General features: G+C 44.7%; 1 protein-coding gene across 1 annotated transcript in view; it reads left to right on the forward strand.

Moving 5' to 3' along the window:
* Positions 1–17,638, forward strand: part of TCP11L1 (t-complex 11 like 1) — a 666,815-nt gene that overhangs the window by 504,403 nt on the left and 144,774 nt on the right. The window contains exon 9 of the mRNA XM_069623576.1: positions 12,815–12,987. Coding sequence (XP_069479677.1) covers positions 12,815–12,987 — 173 coding nt within the window. The remainder of the gene's footprint in view (positions 1–12,814; positions 12,988–17,638) is intronic.

Raw genomic sequence — 17,638 nt, forward strand, 5'->3', positions numbered from 1 at the left:
TCTGAACTGGTGTTTGATGTATGCTCACTGTACCTTGCCTTCCAGACATCACTCCTCCTTGCACCAGTACTTGTCCCTGTGTTGATACAACCTGTGTCTGCGTGGGCTGAAATTGTATTTGCTGCTGTGGGATTGTTTGCAGCTGTTGAGATTGTTAGGGTGTCTGCATATATGGCGGTTGTTGCTGTACTTCTTCTTGCTGCCCTGTTTGCGGAATGAGTGGGCACGTTTAGGCAAGATGACCAAAGTTGCCACACGCAAAACACTAGCCTCCAAACCGAGGTCCCATACCCCTGTACCCAAATCCCATTCCCCTTAGATAATATCCCATTCCTGTCTGGTATTGTCCCGTGTACTGGTTTACTCCTCCCATATATGAGACTACAGGCTGTTGAGTATTTTTAAACCTAGGCTGCTGTTGCATTTATCGAGTATATCTCAGGCCATCATTTCACTTCTATCCCTACTATTTTTTTCTAGGGAAACCTGCACATCCACGGGGAGAATAGAATTTGATAGAATAAAGGTATTTTATCGTTCTAGGACTGTTTATTCTCTTGTGTACATTTTTCTTGTATTGATCGTATATATTCTGTGGGGGCTTCATCTGGCTTCATTTTACATGCCAATATTGACCCCATGTCTGATGTATCTAGATACAGTTCTGAGAGCTTTCCACCCATGTGCTCGATAATTGTCAAAGGGTGCTCCATCATGTATGTTAGAGCTGAAATTTACCCCTGCATACCCCGCTTATTGCCAAATTTTGTCACTTCGTTCACCCACCAATACCGCCAATAAACTCTTAATGTCCCCTATGGCCAACAGGATCCCTGCTGTTTCCTTCTCAAATACATAATTAACTTACTAGCTCCTGCCATTAGGGAAGGTAGGCTGTAGACAGAATTATCCCTGTCCATTGTCTGACATGGTACATAATGTACTTCACCTTTTGCCTTCTATAGAATGGGCAACTGTGTTCGTGCTCTGGGCTTATTCCCTCACTGTGGTCTTTTCACTACTGCAATTCTAGCCTTCCTGCTCCAGAGCCCATTTCCCCAGTCCCCCTTTAGCTCCTCTTTCTTCTTCTTTCCCTTCGTTCCTTCTCCTTCTCCTGCTCACACTTGTTAAATCGTGTGTGTTAAATTCATCATCCATGCTACTACTGTCCTCCCAGTCTGATGCTGGTCGATCTCCCTCTGTTGTGTCTAGCTCGCCGTCTTCCATGTCCTGTCTGCAGTCATCACTTCTAAACTTTATGCATCTTCCTTCTTACCCTGTACCTTCCCTCTTTTCTCAATCTCCCTTTTCACTGCTTTTTCTACTTCTCTAAACAGAGTCAAGTTGCTGTTGTGCCCTTTTCTTAATGTCTATTAAGTATTTATTTTTCCCTTTATCATCCCTATTCCCTGAATTGCTTTGCACCCTTCCTTCTTTTTATTTCCTTTCACCTTGTCTTGGGAAGCTCGCCTTGGGGTTGTGTATCCTGCGGCTGTTTTTAACAGTGGGTATAATACATAGGGATGGGGTGGAGCATTATGCTTTTCCTTGTCCCCTTCTCTTACTTTTTTTGTTTGTTTCTTCATACAGTTTTCAAAGACCTAAAATGTCCTGTCTCTTTTTAAGCTTTACTCCTTTATAAGTAGCGCACAGATACGAGTACATACTGTCAATAATACTCTTATCGAATATTCCCTTTCCGGACCATATCTGATAACACTTCCCTACTGTGTCATTCACCAATTAAAAATGCTATTTTACAATCTTATCGCGATACTGGCTACATTTACACATGTCATTAAGGGGCACATCCATATAATTGGATGACATTTTTCACATGCAAATCTTTTTAGAGCACTCTCCCTCCCCTTCTATTCTTAACCCCTTTTATTTATGGTCTACACACACACACTCACTCACTCTCTCTTCAGGCCCACCACCTTAACAATTGGGCTGGGGATTTGGCTACTCCTGCCCTCATTCGGCCACACCCCTTGCACACGCTACCCAGCTCTTCAATACTTCCACGTTAGTTTGGCTACGGCCCTTCCGCCTTGTCCACAGCCACAAATAAACTGAATGCACATGATCTACGCATTGCTACGACAAACTACTAACGTTTCAACAAACCACCCCTGCATATGTCTTTTTTCTCTCCCAATTTTTCAATACTGTTTTCCCCGTACAACATAATAACTGACGCAACTGTACCAATTGCCTGCAGTAAGTGCATCACATGTCCAACAATGTCTGCCTCTTTACTAAGTACTCCTCTGCTCTAACGCAGATGTTCCAACGCCCACTCACTCCCTATCGGGTGAGTGGATCTAATATCTACGACTACTATGGCCAATCTCCGGCCACCTCTTGAGGGTGCGTCCTATAAACCATAGACAATAATCCCTCAATCTCCCTTCACTTTCGTGCACTGGTACACTCACATATCCTTTCTAGGCGATTATCCACTTCTCTCAACCTTGGAGTCTCCCATTAAAGGCCAGTACACCTTCCAAGCAAAGGCAGGTCTGTGACCAGGCAGACCTTCGGGAACTCGGCGTCTGCTGGTCTCCTCGATGTTTGAGCTCTTTGGGCTGGTCAGTAGACACTGTCCTGCACTCCTCCGGGAGCATGGCTGGAATCCCCACATCTGGTCGTGAATGGGCCACCAAATATGTTCAGCGTGTTGACTCGGAACTCAACAGTAAAAATGACAAAAGTAGTCTAAAAAGGAGTGTAAAATGGGCAAAAAGTAATGCAATTTATTCTGGGCCCAGTCGCAGCTGGGAACGCAAAATTCAAACAGAATGCGGAACAGAACTGCATGAAAAGCACTGTCAAAGACATCCTCTAAGCTAAAAGCTTTTATAATGCCATAAACTAATTAGCATCAAAAACACATTGCAACATTAGGACATTCCTCCACGGATGATTGATTGGTAGGATTGTGTCATTCCCCTAGAGAGGAGCATACATGATCTCAGAATTATTGGGTCTCATAAACCTTACCACACCACCCTAGTCCACCCTTGGGATTTTACAATCCAGCCCCCAATTCCCACAATGGTAGTGCCAGTTTATTGTAACATTTGTGATGATCAGCTGATCTTTATTCAACTGCCGCTGATCATCCCCATCCGCCTTCTAACAGAAAGGTATGACACCGACAGAGCTTTGAACCACCAACAAGTTACTGCTTTGATTTTGCATTTCAGGCACTCCTCAAACTTCTTCCCAGGCTAGGATGTGCTAAGGGGAAATTTGAGACCACCATGGGCACTTTGAAACCATCAGTAGACCAGCTTGAAAAACAAATATGCCGAATTATAAAATGGTTGTGCATGCTTTGTTTTTCCACAGGACCAAAAGCTCTGCTTCCTGACCTCAAAAGTAGCAAAGGCTGTCCTCTTCCTACCGTGGGATCCTGGGGGACGTGTAATTTTCAATGTGCTGTCAGCCTCTACGGCTACTAAGCAAGTTAATGAAATGTGAACATGTTTCTAAACAAGCATGCGTCGAGGTCTATTCACTGCGCCTCATTTAACGCTAAGCCTTGTATACTTGCCTGTAATTTAACTCTGCTGCCTATATGTTAGCTTAAAACACAAGTGATAGGGGCACTCTCCAGCCTAGTGCATATTAACATTGCGGCTATCAACAAAGCCCCCTCCCCTTTTAGTGAACTTGCATTTTTACCACAGGGTTACACAGGGGCCTCCACAAGAGGGGTAGATCCTATCGGTGTAGCTCCTACTACTCTCAGGGTTTCAGGAAGACATACCAAGGATACAAGTCTAAAGAATATAGGAACTTCCATAGAGGTCGTCTGAAGTTTTCATCTCGGAGGGGATGACAACAAAAACAACAAGCATAACTTACAACCCACAGCGACCTCCACACGTGCAGAGGTGGTAGGCAACCTCCAACATCATCTGAAGCAATGGACAACTATCGCAACAGATGCTTGGGGTCATAGACATAATTTGGCACGCACATGTCCTGGAGTTCGGTAGAAAGCCACTAAACGTCTCCCCAAAGCTGTGCACTACTTGATGGTAAAAAAGGCAGATGGAAAATGGAGGCCCATTCACGACCTACGAACCCTAAACCAATTAATTGCAAAACAGTTAAAAATGCTCACTGTAGCAGACGTCATCAAGGCAGTACGACCAAACGACTTCCTAGAGTCAATAGATTTACAAGAAGCTTATTTTCACGTCCATGTGTACAAAGCTCACAGAGAATTTCTAAGGTAGGAAATAGCCACTACCAGTTCAAAGTGCTGCCGGCTGGCCTCCATTCCGCCCCAAGGGCCTTCACAGCATACCCACAAATGAAGGCTCATCACGTATGCCCCTACCTAGATGACTGGCTAGTGAGAGGAGTCACAATACACACTACATCACAGGCAATCATACATTGGATTCACAATCAATTACAGAAAATCCTGCATGCAACCCTCCAGCAAACTAGTTTTCTTGGGAGCATTCTCCACCAGGGAATCACTAGTCCGGCCATCGCAGGAGAGAGCGGAATCCATCCCACCAATAGCAGCTACATTTCAACCAAACAAGTGGCTCTCCATCAGAAGGTGTATGCAATTGCTGGGAACAGTGTCTTAATTCATACCCTTGATTCCCAATTGCAGGCTACAAATGAGACAACTGCAGGAGTTCATGGCCGGCAGATGGTCGTAGGTGAAGGGATCCTGGGATGACAAAGTGCAGGTTACACCTCAGTTGGTCCAACAACTTATAGTGGCAAAAGCCTCACTCTATATACAGGGGCATGCTGCTGCAAGAAATGCCCCATCAAAAGACCTTGATAACAGATGCGTCACTGACAGGATGGGGCGCACATGTGGACACGTTGTGTGTGAAAGGTCAATGGACAAAAGAAGAAGCAAACCTACACATCAACGTTCTCAAGTTAAAAGCGGTATCTCTGGCACTCAATGTTTTTCTACCGGTACGAAAATGTTTACAGACAATTCGACCGCAAGGTGCTAGCCGATCCAGACCTCAGTCACAGGAAGCGCAACTACTTTGGCACTGGGTAAACACCAACCAGCTAAAGCTGCAAGTGTTTCACCTACCGTGGATGCAAATCGTTATTGCAGACAACCTCAGCAGACGGGCAAGCAATGTCACGAGTGGGGGCTGTGCCAGAGACAGCTGTCAAAGGTATTCAGACAATGGGGAACACCCTGCATAGACCTGTTTGCATCTCCAGGGAACAAGAAATGCAAAACCTTCGGCAGTAGACATCCACAGTCACATTTACTGGAGACACATTTGCACTGTCGTGGAAGGGTCTGTTCGCACAAGCCTTTCCGATGATCCATGTAATCAGCAGAGTGCAAAACAAGGGGGCGTCTGGGAATCTCTCTACCAGCATGAACACAGCCCAATGACCTGTTCTTGGGTGAATAACCCCTGGGAGAGACTCTACCAAGTCTTTAGCTCACTGTCCCTTTCACAGAGAAGACATTTCCCTGCATATCAGTCTTTGTCCTGACCGGGGGCAGTCCAGCACCAAAATACTAGGCAATTCTCCTCTGAAGAAGAGTACCAAAAGCAACCCCATACAAGTGTTTCAGCCTTGTTGGGCATTATCAGTGAGGTGATGCTGGGCCTCTCTAAGAACAGTGAGCAAGGGGTCCATGTCTGGATCGCCCTGGTAACTTAGGGTGAGACCCAAAGTTAATTTATGCAAAACAAGGGCGGTCTGGGAATCTCTATTCCGCAGAGTGGTCCAGATGATGACACTGTTTTCCTGCCACATCACCCTCATTGCTGCAGTATGGCCCGATAACCATGGTACTCGGATCGCCTCCACCTTTTGGAGAAACACCCAATTCCACTTGGGACTTTTCCTGACTTACTTTTTAAAAACATGTTTTTATTATTGTTCGGTTGAGAGAACTCAACGTTTAATAAAACTTCCAAATATATCAGTTAAAGTATGTCAATTAAATTGTGTTACAAATAATTACGAACTGCAATACATTTCACAGGAAACATGGTGGGGAAAAAAGAAAACAAACACATGTATTTATTTTCCTCACCTTCTCCCTCTTCCCCTTCTAATTGAACAATCATTAAAATCAATACTACACATAATTACAAATGACATTACATTTCTCATCAAAGAAGTATCAAATAAATACGATAAAATATAATATCACACATCCAAGGGCTCATCCAAATTCAATGCTCTAATAAAGCTGGAGATTCCTATTACAGAGGACGTGGTTCTACCTGCCAAACAACTGTGCCAGAGCACATATATATTAACTATAGAGGACATACAAACCAGTTTAGTCAAATAGTTTCTGCAAATGACCCAGCCCAGGGCAGTCCACTACCGAGTGTTTAGTTGTTTCCACCGTGTCTATATTTTTACAGAATCTACATTGTCCTGAATTCTCTGCAATCTTGTCATGTCTGATCAAAATTTGTTTGGAATTTAACATGTTCCAGCAAAAATTGATAAAAACTGCTCTGGTCACATTATCTGGAGAAATACTGAATAACGGGGCTAGTCCGCCCCTTCTTTGATAGTCTGACCTCAGATGTACAAGAGAAGGGTAGGAATGAAATTGTTCTGTCATTGTCCACTCATGTTGATAGAGCAGTACTTTCACCCTGCTGGGGTGTTCTAACAAATCCTGTATGCCACAATTTATCTTTTCCAGTATTCAACAACATAATTCCTTCAAGGCTCTCATTTTAGTGCAGCACTGTTTGGTGTAAAAGGAATTAAAATCTGCAAATGAGGTATTCTTTACCGGAATTAATATTTTCCAGTGTGCTCGAGATTGTAGAGCAGCAATACCCAACTCATAACGCGTGGCTACTCCTGGGAAACTCATTGGTATGCTTTGTGTAGGTTTCCAGATTCTTCCCTTCACAACCGACAGGTGTTTCAAAGGATTAAGTGGGTGGGTCTCGATACCATACAAGAGCTTTGGGACAACTTTGGCCTCATAATATCGAATCACTGGTTTAAGTGAAAATGTTCCATCAATAATTTTCATTTGAATGATTAGTTTCGCAGTTAGTTCGTTCAGCCAGACAAGACAGTTGTTAAAAGAGAATCCTGTTAACACTGGAAAATCCAAATAAATCGGAGTCCACACATTGGAATGGATGATTTACCTGCATACCACTTAAAATTAAATTTCTTTCTATTATTTGAAAATCTGATTTTTGATTTAGTGGGATTTACGGTGAGTGCATGATCTTTCATAAAAGTTACGAAAGAAGAGATAAGGCGCTGGAGACCAATTTTAGTGACACCGAACAATAAAAAATCGTCAGCATATGAAAGCCATTGAAAGCGTAGATTTTGTATTTTAGGGGCAATCAGTGATGCCTGGCTGAGAGCCTCCATGATGTTGGCCAGGTACAAGTTAAATATACAGCAAGCAACTACGCAACCCTGTCTAACCCCCTGGATATAGGGATTTTCCTTGAGAAAGCCCCATTGTTGTTAAGTCGGATTTGGATATCTGTTCTTGAATGAAGAGCGGTTAACAAGCTAAGGAGAACTACCTGGATACCCCAGCTTGCACGTTTCTGCCATAGCAACTCTCGATCCAACACGTCAAAAGCATCTGTGTTAATAACCAAGCCATTGAGTGAGTTCCCCATCTGTTGCCTAAAGCCAGTTTGCCACTTGGAGATTCTTCCCGTCTCAGCTGCCCAAGGTTCCAAGTGAGACAGCACAATGGACACGAATATCTTACTATCCGCGTCAAGCAGCGCTATTGGGCAATAACTAGAGGGGTTTGTTCTATATCCTCTTTTAAAGATTGGCACGATGTGAGCTGGACCACGTTGGTGAGAAGATTCCTATTGCAATTATATTAGCAAACAGGATAGAGAGTGTCTTTGCCTCTGCCTTCCTTTCTAATTTAAAGACAAGGTTAGCCAAGCTATTGGGACCTAGAGCCCTTGAAGAGATGATCTTATTAATTACTCGGAAGATCATGTCTTCACTGAAGTCCACCTGTGAGACTGCATGAGAATCCCAAACAGACGGCGCCTCATCCCCACTCGAACTGGAATTGCCTGCAAATACTTGTCCAAAATATGTTACCCAGTCTTATTCTGATACCCCATTTATTTGTAGAAGAGACTGGGTAGCATGACTGTGTTTAATTATCTGCCAACTAGCTTTTGAGTTCCTGTCCTTTAGGCACAAAAGTATTGCTTCACCATCCCATTGCTCTCTTAATGCTTTAGTCTGTCTGACCCAATTTCGATATGCTTGGTGAATTTTCCTGATTCCTTCTATCAGTTTAGCAGGGCAACTCTTTCCGCACTTTTTCAACTGTGTAATCTTTTGGCGCATCTCCCTCTCACGTAAAACCACCTCTTTATTGTAGACATGCTTATGCTTAGTCTTGGTTCCATTCTGACCCCTATTGGACGCTGCCCCACCAATTTTTAATAGGAGCCCAATAAAGCTTCCAAATTCATTAGGATTGAAAGTTTTAAATTTCCATGATAGATCCGTTGATTTAAGATAGATATCCAACAGGGAGTTTACCTTCTCCGCTTTCCCTAAGTTCCAGCGAATCTGAGAGCCTGAGCCATTAACTGTTCAATCCGAAGCACTTTTCAATACTGCATCAACCTCCCCATAAACCTTATTAGAGTTCTGTGTGATAGCAAAATCTGCCTAAATTAAGGCATGATCGCTATACATGGTGAAGTTAATGGATAATTTTGTGCAGCAGACACCCAGCCCATCATCCAAGAAGATGTTTTCAAGCGCCGAGCTTGAGGCGCCATTAGTCCATGTGGAACAAACCGGTGCTTTAAAAGACAGGGCCTCGCTCAAGAACCATAACCCCAAACCTTCCAGGGTCGAGCGCCATCTACTTCCATTCCTCCTCTTAACGCCAATCAAAGTACCTGAACCCCCTACATCGGGTACGTTTTCAGAGCTGAGACAATCGGAGTTTAAGGCCCCCACTAACAGAATGTGTTTCCCTGGTGCGACCACGCGCAGGACGTGTTATCACAGAGCACAATTTCCAGTAACCCCATCCCTTTGTGACAGTAGATGTTTACTACTAGTAGCTCATATGGGTCAACCCCTCACCCCTCAATATTGATATGTGTCGCTAACACTCCTCTGATGATGTCAAAGGACTTTTGTACAGTCCATGAGAGCACAGGATTATTCCTCACGAACTACGCTGATGACACTCAGCTGGTGATGGAACTGAGTGACAGCTATACGATAGATGCTCATAACCTTGAAACAGTGTACAACACCATAGAGGCATGGATCATATTGAATTGGATGTGTTTGAGTGGGAACAAAACAGAATTACTGATCTTTGGCTCACATCGCGCACCTGCCAAATTAGGCCAGGAATATGAAACTTTTTGGATCCGGGAGTTCACTGTCAAGGTTCAAGGAAAGGTGAAGACCTTGGGTAGCACTTTAAAGGCATCACTCAATGCAGAATCTCATGTCCGCAACATAAATAAAAGTTGATCTGGGATAATAATAATAATAATTTCGCATTTATATAGCGCTATGTACCCTCGGGTATCTGAGCGCTGCTTATTATTACCCACGGTGTGTGGTGCTCATTTATCGACCTCGGAAGGATGAAAGGCTGAGTTTGGCCCTGCCGGGATTCGAACCTGCGTTAGCAGGCTCTGCACGGATGTCAAAGCAAGCGCTCTACTCGCTGTGCCACTTGACTGGCTGTGTCTGAATATTGCTGTTATGTAAGACTACCTACAGTTTATGTGATGGTTTTGTAATAATCTTGTGTCTGTTGTATAGTTTCTTGCAATTGAAATCTTCAGTCCTTGGCGCCTTAATTTTCTCTTTTTCCTTTCTTCATTTTCTTTTTCTTTCTCTTTTCTCCCCTTCATCCACCTTTGTTCTTTTTCTTATATATGATATTTAGAGCTGGTTTGTGATGAATTGGTTACTATGTTTTGACTTTGATTGAATATGTGTGGATTTAATGGATTGCTACTGTTTTTGTTCTTAATTGCTATTGTGAAAATAACATTTTTATCGGTAAATAAAAGTTGCCAATATTACTTTGCTTCTGCTCATTCATATCAGACCGTTAGTGAGTGAACAAAATAGTGCCACTCTTGGTAGAGCGAATATTGTATCCAGGCTGGATTATGGAAATACATTAATGCATGGGGCAAACAAGGGTTGCATTGCAAGATGTCGGACTATCCAGAACAGCGCAGTAAGAATCATTAATAAGAGAACTGTGAATGGAGCATTTAACGGCCGACAGAAGAGCCTTACATTGGCTGACAATTCAGGAACGGATTACGTTCAAAGCCTGGACATTGGTTCATCGAAGTATCCACGGGCAATCTCCGGCCTACTTAAAAGAGCTGATCCTCCCGTATATACCGGGCAGATCATTGAGATCAGAAACTAAGGGCTGATTGTATGCCCAGCGTTTAAACGCGGAAATGCGCTGGGGAGATATTTCCCTGTAGTGGCAGCTCAAGCATGGAATGGATTACCCAACACCATCAGATTAGAGGGTAACTATTTTGCTTTTCGGAAGACCCTGAAGACAGCCTTGTTTAAATACATATCATAGCCCCAAGAATAAAGTACTGAAGCATTTAGCCATCCTGTCTTTACTTTTTTGTCCCTTTGTGTAAATGTGCACCCAGATGCCTGCAGGCTTCAGTGCGGTATAAATGTATAAATAATAATAAAATAAAGTAGTCCATTACTGCCAGCACACTAGAGGATCTAATTAAAGTCAACAGATCCCCCGAGGGTCGTCCCTGGGCGCCTGGCACTGCTGGCTGACTTGTAATTACAAAACACTCAGTCCATGGCGCACGTTGCGCTTGGCAGGAGCAGCTAATTTCTTCCAAAGTCCTAAAGCCCCCAGATACCTTTTCCCACTTTCACTTGATTCTGCTGTGTACTCTTGGGGACAGTTTCTTGGTGTGCCCTACTGTCTGCCAGATGGATGGTTTCTTGATGGTGATGATTAAGGTCACTGATTGTTTGAGCGGCACTGGGTGCCCATTGGCTGCTTTCTCATATAGCTTTTGGTTCTTCGTAAAGCCTTGTCTCCAATTTGTAGCGTGTTGGAATGATCAAGCAAGAGCCTTGGGTGTAAGTCCATACTTGCTTTTTCCTAGTCACAGGTCACAGTTTCAGGATGCAAAGTGGATCCCCACCAATCGTTCATCACCATCAACTAACAGAACACTCATGCAGACCACTCAGTGATCATTCCACACTACATTTCAGTGTTCGAGTTCTAAATAAAAGTAGTGGGATTCTGACGTACTCAATAGGAAGTGACGTCACATTAAATCCACATATCCTGACGTGAAATGTGGAAATTAACTTCAACTTGTTTTTCCCAATTGCAGAAAGCAGCACAGGACAAATAACCATGTGTCCAGAGAACAGATTTGTCTATTACATTGCTGGCATGTCTAAAAATGGTAACAAAACGTCAGGTATTACAGTATGTCAGTATGGGCCATTTCACTGTTTCGCAGTAAGGGATTCTGTAGTTTTGGGGCTAAGTGTCTCACCTCCCAACCCACAACCTCCTTTCGAATCCCAACAGCAGCATTTTTCACTTAAATTGGCTATTGCAAATTGTTGTCTTTATTTTATTTATTTTTATTTATTGTGGTATAAACCAGACATGGTTTTTTCACAAATACAAAAGAAGAACTTTCAATAAGAATAAAATACATAAGAAAGGAAAAAAAAAGAAAAGAAAAAAAAATGTACATTTCCTATTTGATACAGAGATAAAACCATATTTCCCAATGTCTTATCTCCAGCTATCACTATGTAGAAGAGTGAATAGACATTTATCATTTCAAATGAAGCCTGTCTGTTGTAGGACTCTAACCACATTTATCGTCAAAGCCGTTTCATGGCCTGAAGTCATTTTCACCCAAAAATCCTCAGATGACAACCAATCACTTGAACTAACAGTGTCCCAAATGTTTCTTTCGCACATCCCATGTACCTTCACAGAATCTTAGTAGGTGCTCCAATGACTGGTCTTTTGGGTCTTGACAATGTAGACATAAAGGTCTACTCCTTTCTCCCCAACGAGCAAGGACCGCTCCTGTGCGAGTCAGTCCCAAACGGGCTCTGAGGAAGTTTTTCCTCCCACTTACATCCGGGAATTTCGTCAGATAGTTTGCTAGATATCCAAGTTTCTTGTCCGTTGGAGAAAGTGAGGATGCCACAGTAGAAGATTGTGTGTGGTCAATTGTCTTTAGCCAATCTGATAATAGTAGCGCCCTCTTGTTGTCTTTATTCATTTCCTTCAATACACTGGGGACGACGTCCGCCCTCAAAAAAGTTAGCCGACGCTGCGTGTTCCCTAGACTTGAGACCTGATTTCTCTACACTAATATGTCATTCACTCACATCAACAATCCATTCACAGACCCGACAGGACACAATGTTGATGCTACACTGTGGGAAGCAAGACACAGGACTGTTTCATTCACTCTGTGTCAGTACTATCTTCCTACTTCCAGCATTCCACTATTTCATGCACAGAACAGTTCACTTCCGGGATTATATGTCCCTTACCTTCATCCCAGGTTTATAAGCAGAGATGGCTGAAATGCTCAAATCTCAGAGGTTCAGGGTGACTTTTTACCTAAAGCGTGATTAGCTGTCACCTTCCTGTGGGCATTTATCTTTTATCCTTGCGATTCTGAAATGTTTTAATAACAATACTTTAATGATGACCATGTTTGTTTAATTTCTCGTTAGCATAAAGATTTCACTGTTTCTCGTTTTTTAGTTCATTCAATTTAAATGAAGCAATGGCTACATTAAGTGAAAAGATATGTGCGGAAGTTAACATTTGCCTATCTACTCATGGCTTCACACCGTTTTCCGCTGAAAAGGAGACTGCGCTTCGAGGACAGATCCGGGCAGCAGCAGACCCAGATAATCATGTTCACAAGCTCATAGGTAAGTGTCCCTAAGTACCATGACATGTTTCTTTTTCTGTCTCTTATAATCACAAGGATCAACTACAAAGTGGCTTTTTGATTGCATACAGCTACACGTCTTTTAGTTGTCAATTTCAAGGATTTGATTAAGACACAAGAAAAGTGCTTTAAGAAAAATGTCAAACATACTTATAAGAAGTTTTGGAGAATATATGTGGATTGCATTGCAATTTACACTTGTCTCTAGTGGAGCAGCCACCATTGAAATATTGGAGAGGGTGGCAACATGTACGTTTTGGATTGTGATGTTGGAGCAGTTTAGCAGCACTACTTTGCAAAATTACTTTGTAATCTCTGTTGCAAAGTAAATTAGCTGTTTGCTGTGACAATATAGATACAGCCTTCGGGAAGTCACGAAGGACCTATCACCCGTTGGAAGAATTGATTCAATGAGGACTGCCTTTCACTTAGGAAGGATGTGTTTTTGAGATAAGCTTTTACCTGTGAAAAGTGGGAATTGAAGGGATTCACCAATCTGCACTATAACCCAAAAAAAACTGATGGAATCTACGAGTTTTCCTATGGATAGAAAATTGTCACTTGTAGAGGATGGAGTCTGGAGATTTGCTCATGATCAAACTACCCTTCACCTGTAGAGACCGATGGATTCTGGGCATTGCATCAGGGCAAATCATTACAGTTCACCTCTATAGAGTCTGCCCATTGTACCAGGGACATAACACTATATTTCCCTTATTCGAATCTGGGCATTGGCTCACTCATTGGAAGGATAGCTAAGATGCATTTTCCCATTGCAATCATGGGTTCACAGGTATTGCCAGGTCGCAGGAACAAAGCATGACTTATTACTTTCAGAATGGATTGCTCTGTGGTTTCTGCAGGCAGGGCGGTGTGGCAAGCCGGAAGAAGGACTCGGACAAGAGGACCTGTTGTCAAAGAAAACGCTTTCCTAGCCCTATTACTAAAGGGGGGGGGGGGAGTTTCCTTCCTAGCACACTATACAAAGGTGCTTGTCAATAGTCAAAAGAAAAAAATAATCCTCTGTCCAAACCTAGTCTCTAAACTGGCCCTGCCACTTAGAAAAAATATAAAAGAAAAAACTAGGCTGAGTGCCCTGCTCTCAGAGTTGTTCTCCCCAATCTCTCTCAGGGCTTCCAGGAATCCCTCCTGTTTCTGGGTCCAATGGTTATCCATAGAAAACAATTCTCCCTGGTTTAAAACTTCTTGGAAGTCTATCCTCAAAGTTCCAAAAGTATATTAATTTTACAAAATAGTCGCAAGTTCCTGAGAAGGAATACAATTACCAAATCGCCTTAGGTGGAGGGATATTTCCCTAATCCCTCTCCACCACTTGGGTTGGTTTTGTCCGACTTGGTTCACATCCTGGGTGCTTCTGTGTTCCCCTCAAATCTGCTCTTCACTTGTATTTTTGGGCCCCTGTGGCTCCCTTCAGTTCCTCTATCCCATTGTCTCACTTATCTCCCTGGGGTATGGGTAACCCCTCTTTCCATGGGCAGGGCCGTCATAAGAGGGGGGGGGGCGGCAGAAGGGGCAAACTGCCCCAGTCCTCATGCTTTTGGGGGGCGTCGCGGCACCCTCTCCTAAGTAGAAGGCAGCACAGTCCACCCGTCCCCCTTCACACAGGGGACTTTGCTGTCTGCTCTCTTCCACTGCAATGATTTTGCTGTTTGTTGTCAAAGCCGTTTGGCTCCGCAACAAACAGCAAAATAACGGGAGAGAGCAGGGCTCAGGAGTGAGCTCTGCTACCTCTCGATATTCAGCTGACAACGTAGACCTGCTGAATGGCAAGAGAGGACTCCTCTCCTGTCAGTCAGTGTGTTCACGTTGCTCAACGTGAACACGCTGACTGATAGGAGAGGAGTTCTCTCCTGTCAGGCAGCATGTCTACGTGTCAGAGTGAAGGGAGGACCATCCCTCAAACCACCCCCCCGTGGCTGCTCGGTAGCTTTTGAAGGGTTCATGTAGGTAAGGTAGTTAATTTTTGTTTTAAATTAAATGTGTGTATATATGTGTATTTAAATTCAATTAGTATGCATATGTGTATGAATGCATGCGTGCATGTTGGTGTTTGTGTCAATGCTATGTTTGGTTTTATGTATGAGTGCATGCATGCACAGAGCTGTGTGACTGGTGGATGCATGCATGGGTGAAAGTGTTGTATGTGAGTATGTATGTAGCCCCACCCCTAAATTTAGCCACCCTGCGGCACACTTCATTAAGGGGTGGGGTCATGGCATCAGAGGTGCACCTAGGCTAAAATTTCAGGGGGGACTAACAGTTCAAATGTTGGGAGAGGCGCCAACTTCTGGGGCTGTGAGAGAGGGGCAAACTTACTTGTGTGGGGGCATCTAACGTTTGTGTCATGTTCCGTCTGGCCACAGCTGTTGTTCAGCCCAGCAGGGGCTGGATGACAGTTTTGAAAGCGGATAGTGAGTGTGGCCAATAGACCCATTGAGCTGTCGGGCTCCCCACTGAGGGATGGCATCTTAGTCTTTCAGCTTTTACAGTTGACGTGGGCCCCCAAGCTGCTGCCCCTGTGTTGGCATTCTTATGACACAGAAACCTACTGATAATATACATCTTTTAACCACCTAGCTGCATTATTTTGACTTCATTATTGATTTAAGCACTCCACAAGTGCCTTGGCATATTTTTCCAATCAGTAAGGCAAGGGGTTCCCCCAAACATCAAAAAGAAATGGCCCCCACCAGCGCTGACACCTCTTCAGCCAGCCCTGCTCCTATTTCCCTCCCAATTCCCTGAGCCCAGCTAGGAAGCTGAATAGCTATTGCACCTTCCCTTTGGCCACCAGTCGCACCTTTCACCCCAATTCAGAGGTCGTTTACTTTCATAGTGCTATGCTAATCTCTGGCGAGGTATCTAAAAGCTGAGACCAGAAGTTAAGACTTTGGCTTTATCAAAGTGAGTCTGTTGATATTGCATGGATAGATTTTTGTGCTCTGCATGTTTGATGCTGCTGCCGCCGCTCCTTAACGAGTGCTACGGGCTGGCGACACATCAAAAGAGGTCTTCTGCCTCAAAGTGGCCAGCGGCTGGCGCCGCCCATTCAGCCAGGTTGAGTCAACAAAGCCCAACATTTTGGGAGGGGGTTAGAGCCTGATCTGCTCATTGGTGTCGTGCCACTGCATGGCATTCTTTTTGTTTCGGTTATTAGATGTCACCAATAAGCCAAAACTATTGCTTTAGCGAACAGACAGAGGTGGAAATAGACTTTTCTTTCTGGGGCATCCCTCCTACTGCAGTGAAAGAGGCCAGATCCAGCGACAGGAGGATTAGGAGCGTGTAGGGCAGGTATTTTAGTTACCCCCATGAACATTTGCCTCTTCCCCTCAGAGTATTTATCGTCAGCAAAGTTCAAAATCTGCTCCCCTTTTAAACCTAAAAAATGCACATCAATATTTCCAGTGCAATGTTGACAAGGGATTTCCCAGGGTTCCCACTCGGGGCCTTCAAGTGGTCTGGTGGGGGAAGTATCTTACTTTGGAATCTAGCGACCACGGTTCGAATCCCTGCCCAACATAGTTTAAAGCACAAACACACCACAGCATTCTAAAATAAATATTTAGTGCACTGGGGCGCTAGAGAGCCCGCTGCGAAGATGGACGCTTTCATGTGAGCTCCTGAACAACCTCAAATAAAGGGAGGCTGCTACCTGACACATCAGGGCCAAAACAAGCTAAAAACTGGTAAGAACCCACTTGACTAGCAGGACCAGCAGCAGGCCGAGTCTGGCGAAGATTGGTGTCCTGGAAGTGTTGTGGCAGCATAGTGTGCAGTGGGCAAGGAACGGCCAGGCGCGTGGCCCAGAGTGAATCTCACCCGGGTGCCTGTGCGTGCCATGACGGGCATGGTCTGCAAGGCGTACCTGCGGCTGTAATAGATGACCAAGTGCCGAGAGCCGAGGAGCGGAGGTGGCCGAGAGTAAGATTACCGATGAGGGACTGTTGGTCACTGCGATCCCGGAACACCATGGCTAGTGGAGACTGCACCGTGGGGTGGCCCTCCCTGGAGCGAGAGGTGAGCTGCAGAAGCGAGAAGACCAGGAGGAGCCAGCCCCTCCCAGAGGGCAAAGCGGGGTGCCTTGGCTGGCCCTGGAAGGATCGGGGGCCGGGAGTGCTGCTGAGACAGTAGAGTGAGGGAGGGAGAGGTCCCGACTGCGGACTCCGCCGCCGCCTCGGACGAGGAGAAGCGGTGCAAAGACAGCGGCGCCGCTCTGCCTGCAAGGTCCTCCCAACAGCAATGCACAGCGAACGGAGGAAGTAAGTTCCCTGTGGCGCCCCAGGCCTGCGGCGTAAGGGGGGGCTGAACCTGTTATCAGATCGGAGGCGCCGTGGGATCCCCCAGGCCTCTGAGTACTAGGAGCTAGAGCTGGGGGCCACCGAAGCCATCAGGGAAGAAAGTGCATCAACAGTTGGGCCCAGGCAGGTGGGGACACTTCGCTGGGTGCGCCCGCAGGCGAACTAGACTGGGGGCACCCTGCGCAAGGGCTCTACTGAATACCAGAGACTAATAACCTATCCAGAATGTGCTGAGAGAGCCCCTTATAAGAGCTGGCCTTTGGTGGGGGCATTCTGGCCTAGCTGCGTAGCAACACATAATTAAGCACT

This window comes from Ambystoma mexicanum, chromosome 11 (genome assembly GCF_040938575.1).
Source record: "Ambystoma mexicanum isolate Mex_15411 chromosome 11, UKY_AmexF1_1, whole genome shotgun sequence".
Lineage (NCBI taxonomy): Eukaryota > Metazoa > Chordata > Amphibia > Caudata > Ambystomatidae > Ambystoma > Ambystoma mexicanum.